We start from the raw sequence: 12,319 nt of genomic DNA, 5'->3' as shown, positions 1-12,319 counted from the left end.
AATACTGATGGACCCAATGAGAGAATGAAAGTTATGGCACTTTGTAAACCGTGAAGGGCTTTACAAATGTAAGGTATTATGCATGTTGGTCAGAGATTAGAGATTTCAACAGATTTATTATAGCAAACCAGAGGACTGTCTATCTTTCTAACTGTCTAAGACATATATATTGCTCAGACTCAAGTCTGTGGGTGCAGAGGGGCTCCATTACTGTTCATTTTATGGCAGTTTAACTTTTAATAGCTTTTAAAGAATGTAGTGTATAAGAAAAATGCTGTGAATGTTTATTTGAAAGCTGAAACTTTTTTAGTCGTGATTTTTGTTTCTCTGTTTTTAAAGTTCATTTTGTTTATTACAACTACAAACATAACACATTGCTTCTTTTAGAAAATACACATAATATCATATTACATATTAGAAAGAGTTTATAATATGATATCATCTCTAGTTTTCTTAGCCATAGGGTAAACTTTTTGGTGTACTTCCAGTCTTTTCTCTATGCATAATTGTTGCTATCATTAAGTAGTTTTGTGCCTTTTTTTCTTATTTCCTCTTGTGTTTACAAACTCTTCATAAAGTTTCTTTTAGCATCATTGAGAGTATATCTACCTCTACCTCTCTCTTACCTCATTTATAACAGTAACATGTCTAGGCCATCAGATCACAAAGCAAAGGGTTCTATTTGCTTTCATTCTCTTGTAAAGAATGCAATGTATGTGTCTGCTCATGACCTACTACAGAATTTAGAGAAACTCACGTTCAGGGACAGAGAAAGTGCCTCATTCATTTTGGCAGAGATTCTGCTTTTCATTTACTCTAGGCCTTCCTACCAAGTACATATTTACATATGTTTTAAATAGCTTTGTAACCACATACATGTCAATAGATTTCAGCCACAGATGAACCTCCTTAAGTCTGTTTTTAATTATTTTGTAAAATCTGATTTATAGCCGTAGACCATCTGCGTGAAATATGCTGTAATATAACATGGAGTTTGGCCTTTTCACTTTAAAGATTCTCTTAGCCCTACAAATAAACCCAAGCAAAAACAAAGATCATTAATACCACTGAGAAGTGTTGGCGTTGCATTCGGCTAGGGCCCCACACTGCTGTTGGGAGTTAAATGTACAGACTGTCAGACCCCCTACCCTCACCGCCGCCCTGGACCTTGGAATCCAAGTTCTGTGATGCAGGGCCCTTAATTTTTCTGAAGCAGAACATATGTGGATCCCATGTTGTTTGAAAGCCTGTAAAACTCTATGGTGAGATCTTCAAGAAAGAGTAAAAATGAGCTCTGGATGAAAGCAAACAATAACAATGTTTTCTTTGATATGAACAGCGGGACTGCTATTAAGTACACAGACAGAGTTAAGAGTGGGGTCACCGGGGAGCAGATCTGGCTGCAAATCAATGAGCCCACTCCGAATGACAAAGGGAAGTATGTAATGGAGCTCTTTGATGGCAAAACTGGACACCAAAAGACAGTGGATCTTTCTGGACAAGGTAAATGGATATTTTGCAGGTTAGAAATTCCTGAGGAGGAGAGGGCTTTTAAAAAAGAAAGAAGGGTGACAAGAAGCCATTACATTTGACTATTGAAAGATGATTGGGGATTTTAATCAAGTAGTTTAAATTTAGCGTGGTGGTAGAAGAAAGAATTCAGTGGGTCTTGGGGTATCAGTGAAAAGTATACAGTGGAGACAATAAACATGGAGAGAAAGAACTACCTTTTCAAGGTGCTTACAAAGAAGGGCAGGTTGATTTACAATCACTTGAGCAAGGACGATCACTGAAAAAGGAATGTGTTATGGTAATTGGAATTTGAGCATGTTTAATAGAGTTTAAGAAATCAGTTGAGATGGAAGGATTGAAGGTGGGAGTGGAGGGGAATAACCAATATATCAGTGTTCTGAAGAATGGAAGGCTTGAGATCTAGGGCTGAGGCGGAGGCGTTGACTTTGGGAAGAGCAAGGGATTCCTTTTCTTCAGAAACCAGAGGAGGGTAAATGTGAATTGGCAAAGATCAATATTAAGGAGAAGAGAAGAAAGTTGGAAAAGTTGGGTCCTCATGGCCTCAGATTTCTTGGTCATCTGCTGAGAGAATGGGGGCATCTGGAGAGAAGACGAAAGAGGAGCAGGAAGTAGTGAGAAACATGGACAAACGCAGACCAGAAGTAACACGCAACTATCAACCACAAGTTAAATGGTTAAAAGAGATGTAAGAGGAAAGCGAGTGTGTGTTCCTCACGCACCTGGGGCTCTTGATCTGTCAGCCCCAAGGCCTGGAAGCCACAGGGTCAGGATATTGTACCCTCAGGCTTTTAATGTGTAGCTTACTTATCACCATCCTTGCCTCCAGCTCCTGTTTCTATCATCCTCCTTCAAGCACTTGGGACTCTGCCTTGGGGTGTTCCTTCCACTGCTCCTGTCTAGCTTCTACCTAATATTTCTCAAGGAGACTGTGGGCTGACTTTTTCTTCCACTTCTTCCTTCATGTACTCAAATGCAATCTAAATATCCCAGAACTCTTAGTGTTTTTAATCCTCAGAGAGTAGATTCACAATTCAGAGCACAGCCTTTTCAGTCCTGCCTTGAGTTATTTTGTGCTGACTCCCCTTATCTTTACCCCCCATCTCCCACTCATTTGGACTGGAAAGATTCAAATGGGAGTTGTTGCCTCCGCCTCCCCCTCCCCCCTGTGCCTGAGTCACACACTGCAGTGACAGGGGATCTCTCGCACAGTCCTCTAACATTTTGAAACACAACAGAAAATGGGAAACAGGAAGGGGGTGGATTTAAAAACAAAAACCAAAACCTAAAAAACTTTTTCTTTTACTCTCCGGCTTACCAAAGCGTATTGGTTCAGCGATGCCCACGTCTCAGTGTAGTGTGGGCAAAAGGAAGGGCACTGAACGCTTAGCTAGGGGTAGCCTAACTGGCCTACCTCCCCAGACTTGAAGCCTGACTTTGTGCTTATTCTTCCCATCCGTAAAAGCAGGGGGATGGACTGGTATTATGTAAATACTTTCTAGACATAAAATATCATGATTCTCAGACCAAAGAGGAGCTTAAAGAAGAGATGAGAGAGACTTCAAAATAAAGCTGCCTTTTTACCTGAAGTATTCCAAGCGGCTTGCTCTGCAGGCTCAGGGGGAGAAGAGATTTTAGAACAGTGTAGCTCTCCTTTCCTCATCTGCTGTCTTTTATCTCGGCTCCTGGCCAGCTCAGAAGCATTGCTTCGGGCCCACACTGGCACACACTGTGAGTGTCATAGTTCCTGTGCCCTTTCACACAGATAGACGGGCCAGACTATGCAACCTGGAAACACTTAACTGTCCAGCTAGGAAGCTGTGACGTACATGGGGGATGATTTAATAACAGAAAAGCCTTTTTGATGTTCAGGATGTTTAACCACCTTTATTACCATTTTATCTTTGGCAGAGTGAATCTTTGCCTTTTTGTTTGAAAGGATGGTCTTGCAACCGGATTGGGAGCTTCTAAAATCCACTACTTCATCTTTTCTCCCTAGAAAGTATTTGCTTCCCCTGTGAAGTCCATCAAGTTGCAGAGTAAAGGAGGCATAGGCTTATTCAAAGTCAGCTTAGTCATGTCTGGACTGATCACACTGACCTCAGGCTGTAAATTTTAATCCACTCCTGTTGTGTCCTCAGCTCTGGGTGAGAACATTCTAACTTGTCTTTTTTTTCTCTTAAAGCATATGATGAAGCCTTTGCTGAATTCCAGAGATTAAAGTAAGTCCCTTGCCATTTGCGTGCACTGATTTCTCTGGAACATGGTGTGCTCAGATATTCCCCCACCTGAGGGTTAGAGAGGGTCTTTTATTTTGGCAAATGCCTAAAAGCAGCACTTCCCACTGCCTTGTTGAGCAGCAAGATGTCTCCCAGGCAATGAAATGCAGTCCAGGTTTCGCCACTTTGAAGTAACACTAAAACAAAATTCTTCTTTGTTTTCATGTTTGTTCCTGTCTCTCAACCACAGACAAGCTGCCATTGCAGAGAAAAGTAAGTAAAACCCCCTTCCCATTTATTCCTGGCGTAGTTTCAAAACATAACTTTCATTTGTTTATTGTGACTGCAGATGGAGAAGAATGAATTTTTTTTCCTTTCTTTTTTCTCTTTAACCTTCTACATGTGTTTTCATTTAGTCTCTTGAGTAAGAATGTCTGTGAAAGGAAGGTCTCAGGTTACATTTTAAGACTGTCACTCAGCTCTTGAGCTAAACACCCAGGTGTCCTGAGAAATCTCTGGGCACAAATTTTGCAAGTTGTTAACCACTTGCAGCAGGCACAATGTGTCAGAAAAATTTATTTATATTAAAGAAAAGAAGAAATAAGAAACTTTGTGGGGTGCCTGGGTGGCTCAGTCAGTTGAGTGCCTGACTCTTGATTTCGGGTCAGGTCATTATCTCACAGTCTGTGGGATCGAGGCCCACGTCAGGCTGTGTGCTGATAGCGTGGAGCCTGCTTGGGATTCTCTCTTTCCCTCTCTCTCTGCCTCTCCCGTGCTCATGCTCTCTCTTTCAAGATAAATAAATAAACTTAAAAAAAAATTTTAATGAAAAAAAAGAATTTTTGTACATTTGGCATCAGGTAAATCACTATCACTGATTTACTCCTGCATTTTCCTAAGAGCCTTTGTAGGATAAAAGCTGCCAAATAAGGCCTTCTTGACTACTTCACGGTCTGAGTGAACAAATGCCAAACTGTCAAGTCTGTGTACCCAGAAATGTGCTCACTACTAACTTCTGTCAGCTGTTTGCCTCACACATGGAGATTTCTGGAACTCCCAATCTTTTAGGATTTCAGGGGCATGGACTAAATATCGTAATCATGCAGGTTCTCTCTGAGTGTGTGAAGCAACAATTTGAAAATGGTTGAAGGTTAAAATTGTAGAGTCAGTCCTGAGCTGGAATGGAAGGGAACCGTAGGGGAGTGAGAAATGAGGTCATTGCCAGCCTTTTAGTGGCTCCAGGTCACTCAGGATGGAACTTTTCACCTTTGACTTGCACTGCTTCCCGCCTCCTTCCTGCTCCTTCCCTCTTCCTGCCCTTGTGCTGGGTTTGTGTGGCTGCTGCTAGTGGTGAGTGGCGCAGGCACCGGGGCCCACTGTGGGCCAGAGGGGAGCGCTCCTTGTTGGTACCCCGTGTGCCCCTCCTGCTCCTGTACACACGCACAAGCAAATCCAGTGTCCACAGTTGGTGGCTACTCCCCATTCTCAAACTCTGGTGGGCAAGGAGCCTGACCCTCCTTCCAGTTCATGAACTCTTTCTGAAATTTCTGTACCAAAGCAGTTTAGAGCTGGAAGAGACTTTAGTGCTTTTCTAGCCCCATGTGTTTAATCTTTTATATGTTGGGGGATGCTTCATTCAAACACCATCTTTCACGCAGATCCAGTATCTGTGTGAAAGATATTTTACCAAAATGGGTAAAAGCTGAGTTAGCTTCATTGGAGTTGGGAGGGGGTCTGAGCTCCCTGACTCAGTGCCCCTCCTCAGAGGGCCCCCAGAGGAATCCCACAGATGCTGTGGAGCAGAGCTGGGTGACATCATGTCCACAGCTGTAATGCAACCCTTCCTCCACGCCACAGATTAGGAGACTGGGGTCCACACAGGTGCCCTGCCTGATATCACACATCGGGTGTGGCAGGAGCCAAATGACGAGTTGAACTTACAAGTGGTGCAAGGTGCAATGGAATCAACAGGAGAAAGCAGTGAAGATTCAAGACTCATTCAAAGCTTTAGTCTTCTGACTTTGGGATCTAGAGTCACACGTTAATTAAAGTAGGCCTAAAATTGAGAGTGTGATGGCTACTGCTTTAGTGGCAAACAGTGTCCCTTTGAGCAGATTATACAAATGTTCTTCTCTGGGGCTGGGCCAGTCACACCTAGAACACAGGGCTTAGTGGGGGCAGGGGGGCAAGAGGTCAGCTCTGGATTTCGGCACCCTTCCCACACCTCGCCCCCTCAGCTGGGGCCCTTGCACTCATGGCCATAGATCGCAGCCCTACATACCAAGAACTAGTAGGAGACAAGAAAGAAAAGCTCTCTAGAAAAGTCCACAAAGAAAGCCCACAATTTGCATAAACCTCCAGATCTCATGGCTTATAGCCTCCAATTATGCAACTTTTTTTTTTTTTTTTAATCATAGGGAAGCCCATAAAGGAGGCCAAGCAGAGTTGGAGGCTGTCCATAGAGATCTGCTCTGCCTCCTTGAGCTGAGCCCCACTGAGCTGCAGAAGGGCCAGGGCTGAAAATAGCTGTGAAAATTATAGAGCAGGTCTTGATGCCACAAAGCCATCCATCTCAAGCTGATAATTTAGGCACAGATAGAGGCACCCATGCACACAAAGTATCTGTATGAGGAAGGGTAACATCCACAATCACTGGATCATTTTCTTATTTTACATATTAAAAACAGGTATAAAGGAATTATAAGGAGAAGGAGGCTAAATTGGAAAGTTAGTTCCCTGGGGTGGTTTTGTGAATGGGATCACTGACGCTCATCATTTCAGTGATTAACCAGAAATGCCTATGCTTGCAGATCGTGCCCGAGTGCTGGGTGGTCTCCCCGATGTGGTCACCATCCAGGAAGGCAAGGTAAGCATGCACCACTCCTGTCCTCACATCTTCCACACTAGCAATGGGTTCCAGTGGCCCAGACTTTGTTCTAAGCAAGTCCCCACCACTGTTTCTTAGGGTTCATTTCAGAATAGCCAGATTCAAAGCACAAACCAAGTCTGTTTTTTAGGCCAAGGGTCAGGATACAAGTTCGCCTTACACAGGCTCATGTGGACCACAGAGTCTATTTCCAGAGGTGCCCTTTCATACCATGAGAAGCAAAAAATGTTCGATCACAACTATATGACAAACATAAATGAAGAAAGATGTGAACGTTAATACCTAGTGGAAAATAGGCTGTCCTGTTAAATACTTCGCCTCTGAAGGGAACATGCTGCTCCGCGAATTTCTGTTGGCTCTATTTCGGTTGAAAGCTGATTTCTTTCCATTTAACTTTAAACTGGTATTTCCTGGCTCTGTAATCATCTCTCTGAAAAGCAATGAACATAATTTCTAACCTGGAGTCATTCTCTTCATCCCTATGTTTCATGAGACAAATTTCAGGGGTGCCTGAGTGGCTTTGTCGGTTAAGCTTCCGACTTCAGCTCTGGTCATGATCTCACGGTCTGTGGGTTTGAGCCCCGCGTCGGGCTCTGTACAGATAGCGCAGAGCCTGGAGCCTTCTTTGGATTCTGTGTCTCCCTCTCTTCCTGCTCCTCCCCCACTCACACTCTGTCTCTCTCTCTCAAAAATAAAATAAACATTTTTAAAAAGACTAATTTAATAAGCCAGCCATAGGGGAGGGGTACCGGTAGTGGCACAAAACCTTTTCCCACCTCAGAAGGACACTGAAGACATTCAGTAGGTAGACTAGGGATAAAACAAGGCATGTAGAAAGGCTTTAGTGAGAGGCAGGTTTCATCCAGCTAAATTTCTTTGCGGGTAGAATATGTGACCACAGCTGACTTTAAGCTCAACCACTGCAGGGTTGCAGGTTTTCATGTTCCTCATCTAATGGGGTTCAAAATATTCAGCTCACTAGGTTGTAGTGAGAATTAAGAGTGTATGGAAGCACTTTGTGATCTATAATGGAAATAAATCTAAAGTATGGATAGTAGTTTTCCATGACACCTAAGGTATTTGAGAGTTTGGTTTGGTTTTGTTAAAAGTTTTAACCCTCAAGTCGTGCCTGGCTGGTTCGGTCAGTAGACATGCAATTCTTGATCTCAGAGTCATGAGTTTAAGTCCCACATTGGGCATGGAGCCTACTTAAAAAAAAAAAAAAGTTTTAACCCCTAAGTAATCACAGTTTCCAAAATCATGTACCTGATCCACTTGGGTAAGTTTAATGGCAATAGCTTGACTATTTTTCTTGTTGAAATGTGTTTGTAGAATAATTCAGTAAGAAATGCTAATTAACCATGGAAAGGAAACTGATTTCTTAATCTCCTGTTTTTAAACAATACTCTTATAGAAGAGATAATAAGTGATCATATAAGACTCTTTAGAGAAGAATATCCTTTTCCCTGTATGTTGTGAGCCCTAGTTCTTTTTCTTATAGTTTCTGGATTTCAGTAAGAAAAAAAAATGCCACGATGGAATTTAAAATGTGAAGTAATTTCAGAGAAATGCAAATTACAACCACAATGAAATATCCTAACACACCTATCAGAACCGCTAAAATAAAAACAGTGACAACAACAAACACCGATAAGGATGCAGAGATACAGATCACTCATACATTGCTGGTGGAAATGTAAACCAAGATTGTACAGCCACTCAGGAAAACAGTTAGACAATTTCTCAAAAAAGGAAAACATGGATTTACCATATGAGCTAGTAGTTGTACTCCTCAGCATATATCATAAAGAAATTAAAATTAAGCTCAAATAAAAACCTGTATACAGATGTTCAGTAGCCACTTTAGTCATAATAGCCCCAAACTGGAAACAGCCCAGATGACCTTTATAGCCACACACACACATGCACACGCACACACACCATGGCACACTATTGACCCATAAAAAGGGACAAACTACTGATATCTGCAGTAACTTGGATGAATCTGCAAGGAGTTGTGCCAGGTAGAAAAGGCAATCTCAAATGGCTACATACTATACGATGCTATTTATATAATGCTTTGGAAAATTCCGTGTTGGAAATGGAAAACAGATTGGTGGTTGCCAGGAGTTGGAAGTGAGGTTGGGAGGTTGGGGACAGGGGAGTGGGTGTGGGTATAAAGGGCAACATGAGAGATCCTTGTGGTGATGGAAATGTTCTCTGTCTTGACTGAGGGACTAGATACATGGACCTAGACAAGTGACAGAATTGAATAGAGCCACACACACACACAAACACCAATGAGTGCAAGCCAAACTGGGGAAACCTGAATAAGAACAATGGATTCCATCACTGTCAACGTACTGGTTGTGTTCTTATACTATCGTTTTGTAAAATGTTACTGTTGGGGGAAACTGGGTAAGGGCACATGGGATCTCTCTATTATTTTTTACAACTGTTTATGAATCTACAATTACTCTTAAACTTTCAACAGAAAACTATGGTAAAGTTAAAAACTACAGGCCTAAGCATTGATCTTTTAAAATAAGAGGGTTTCAGCACAGATCGTAGTATAATAAGATATCAGGAAATAGGAATACATTTTGGTAGAGCACCTTTGCAACTGCAACAGACTGGGTGGAGTTTTGGGGGAGAAATAAAATGAGGAAGGTGGAACCTGAAAATCAGTCCCATTATCTGAAACAGCTGTTACGATTCTGCTGCCGGGCTCTGTGAGGCAGACAGAATGCAAAGTGAGCAGGTGGTAATTACGGCAATGAGATTTCTCTACCGAGACAGCGTCCAGATGCCACATGAGAACAAAAGGCATATCTAGGTGTTTACGAAAGCAAGAGTGCCTGTGGGACCTGAAAGCAAACTCCTTCGTGTGGTTGTGATGATAAGCACTCCCAAAGCCAGAAGGCTGAGGCCCTACAGAAACCTACTCAGGACTGAAGTCAAACTGTAATCCACACAGGTGCATATGCCACGTAACTCCACCCATCATTCCATGGGTTTTATGTTTATCCTCCTTTGGGTCCTGCCGGACCACCAGAAGGATTCTTGAAATTGGATTATCGTACCAAATATATTTCCTTCCCTCTGATAAAACCTGTTTTGCAGGCGCTTAATCTCACCTGCATCGTGTGGGGTGACCCGACTCCAGAGGTGTCCTGGCTGAAGAACGAGAAGCCTCTGGTCACAGACGACCACTGCAGCGTCAAGTTTGAGGCTGGCAAGACGGCCTACTTCACCATCAGTGGGGTGAGCACCGCCGACTCCGGCAAATACGGGCTGGTTGTGAAGAACAAGTATGGCTCGGAGATAAGCAACTTCACTATCAGTGTGTTCATCCCAGAGGAGGAGGCAAGGAAGGCCACTGAGCAGCCCCAGAAAGGCAACAAGAAGTCCAAGTGACGGGAGAACGCTGAGAGTGTGCGCAGGGGCAGCTGCACTGAGCTGCCTCGAGTTACTTGTGTGCAAATGGCTTGAGTTAAGCATAAGGAAGTCTTCATGCTTTCTACTCCCTATTTTTGTGCTGCTTGGGGGAAAATTGTGAAATCTTTTACTCCTGTAAAAAAGCATCAACTAACAACATTTTAATAGTTTTTCTTTATCTGCAAATTCTGTGTTAAGAAAATACCATTGGTAGCACAAACATTAGGAAATGGTTTTAAGGAAAAGGCCAGAATAAAAGTCAGAGGGACATTGAACGATGGTCAGAGAGCAGACGAATGTGTTGTGGAGCAGAGTTTGGACTTGGCTAGACTTTCCCCGGTGAATTCTCATGGGTTGCAATCATACTTCAGCATTTTTGTCAAGACAGGGATGAATTAATTGTTAAGCCAACCAGTATGTTTTGTGTGTTGTTACGATAGTGACGTGCATTTCTATTGGCGGTCTTGTGATTTGGAGCCTCCTTGGTATTAATAAACAGTCCTCACACCTCTCCTCTTCCCTATCAGTGTTTCTCTTATTCTTCCTGTTCGGCTGCTCAGTTTAGCTGTCTCTGGTGCATCCTTCTCATTGCTTCTTATAGCACATCTTCTGATGTAAATTCCTCTTGGTTAAAGTGGTACTTTCACGGGGCACCTGGGTGGCTCGGTTGGTTGGGCGGCGAACTTCGGCTCAGGTCATGATCTCACATCTCGTGGGTTCGAGCCCCACTTCAGGCTCTGTGCTGACAGCTCAGAGCCTGGAGCCTGCTTCGGATTCTGTGTCTCCCTTTCTCTGTGCCTCCCCCACTAGCACTGTGTATGTGTCTCTCTCTCAAAGATAAATAAATGTTAAAAATAAATTTTTTTTAAATAAAGTGGTACCTTCACAGACTTGTCAGAGTCATCCAAGGTCAATTGAAGATCCAGGGTGTAAAATTGAGCTGTCACTGTACATCTGGTGGCTTACTGTACAATCGAGTCTATTCCATTGTTAAGATACCCAGAGTAATTGCATGTAATGTGTCAATTAAGGATAATAAGATGGTGTGGGAGTCTAGTGCCAGAATTGGCGAATAAGGGTGCACAGCTAAGAAAAAAAGAACCCTGATTCTGAGTTCAGAGAACTGCCAGCTTTGGAGCCTGCCCCTCTTTGCAGGGCTTGCTGGCAGACAGCATTATGCTTTAGGAAATTTGATTCTTCCTCCATCACTACCCCACAACCACCTCTACCACACACATTCACACACACACTCATGCTCACTCACACACCACTAGAGGAAAACAGTAATGGTAAAATGAGGTTTCCCCTCTCCATCCTCCTGCCAAAGGTCAGGGATGGGACAACTGACCCTCTTATAAGTTTGGAGGTACACCTACACATCTTCTCCTTTGCAACGTTCAGGACCGGAAACCCCTCATCTGACTGTTGCTGATTCCCAAATGCAGCCAAGTGCCCCCTGCTGCTGTGACATTGAACGCCAGTCAGCGGAGAGATGCTGTGCTCTCACTAACAGGCATGGCAAGTTGATGAGCTTCCCAAGGGTCAAAGCCAAGGGCGGCTGACCTTGTGTAGTCTGAAGCTTTCCCCCCTTCAGCAAGACGGCTGTCTCTGGACAAGAAGACCTGAGGAAAGTGGACACCAGCAGGGAAGCCAAAGAGAGGAGAAAGGAGTAAAGCAGGGGCAGTTCTGCATGCAAGGGAGATGTGCAGGTGAGAGACCCCCAAGACTCTCCTCCACACCTCAGATGCCCCCCTTATGAGAACCAGCAGCAAAGTCGCCAGTGTTAGGGGAAGGGAAGGAGGGAGGTGTGCGTGTGAGCAGAACCTGCCACCCCCAGTCCCAGTTCCAGTCCACTGGAGCCCAGACCAGAGAGAAAACAAGAAGGACGTTGAATCCCAACAGTGTGTCCTGAGTTCTGAAACTGTGTGAAAACTTGGGAAATCAAAGTGTGCATCACCAAGATCCCTGCCATCCAGTTCCGAGGGACTTGATGGAGCAAGGTGGCATGTAGGGGGAGAAGTGGCTTTCATATTCATAGCTCTATAAGCTGAGACTTCTCAACAAGATGGTCGTAAGAATTATTTCAGCCATTGTAACGACAAAGCTAAATCAACTACATTATGGTTTGATGGTTTATGTAAAAAGCCACTGTTTCTACAAGGGAAAATAGAACAAAAGTGTAGATCTATCAATTTAATGATGCTGAAAATCTTTCTAACTCATGAGAATTCATGGATCTGTGACC

The 12,319-nt window shown here is 43.4% G+C and overlaps 1 protein-coding gene across 3 annotated transcripts in view; it reads left to right on the top strand.

Moving 5' to 3' along the window:
- Positions 1 to 10,586, top strand: part of MYOM1 (myomesin 1) — a 153,038-nt gene extending 142,452 nt beyond the window's left edge. For all 3 annotated transcript variants that reach the window (XM_058692583.1, XM_058692582.1, XM_058692584.1), the window contains 5 exons: positions 1,340 to 1,503; positions 3,716 to 3,752; positions 4,000 to 4,022; positions 6,560 to 6,615; positions 9,760 to 10,586. In XM_058692583.1, the coding sequence (XP_058548566.1) occupies positions 1,340 to 1,503; positions 3,716 to 3,752; positions 4,000 to 4,022; positions 6,560 to 6,615; positions 9,760 to 10,053 (574 nt within the window). In that variant the 3' untranslated portion in view covers positions 10,054 to 10,586. The remainder of the gene's footprint in view (positions 1 to 1,339; positions 1,504 to 3,715; positions 3,753 to 3,999; positions 4,023 to 6,559; positions 6,616 to 9,759) is intronic.
- Positions 10,587 to 12,319: the final 1,733 nt, after the last annotated feature.

This window comes from Neofelis nebulosa, chromosome 11, assembly GCF_028018385.1.
Source record: "Neofelis nebulosa isolate mNeoNeb1 chromosome 11, mNeoNeb1.pri, whole genome shotgun sequence".
NCBI lineage: Eukaryota > Metazoa > Chordata > Mammalia > Carnivora > Felidae > Neofelis > Neofelis nebulosa.
This window is presented reverse-complemented; position numbering and strand designations above follow the sequence as displayed.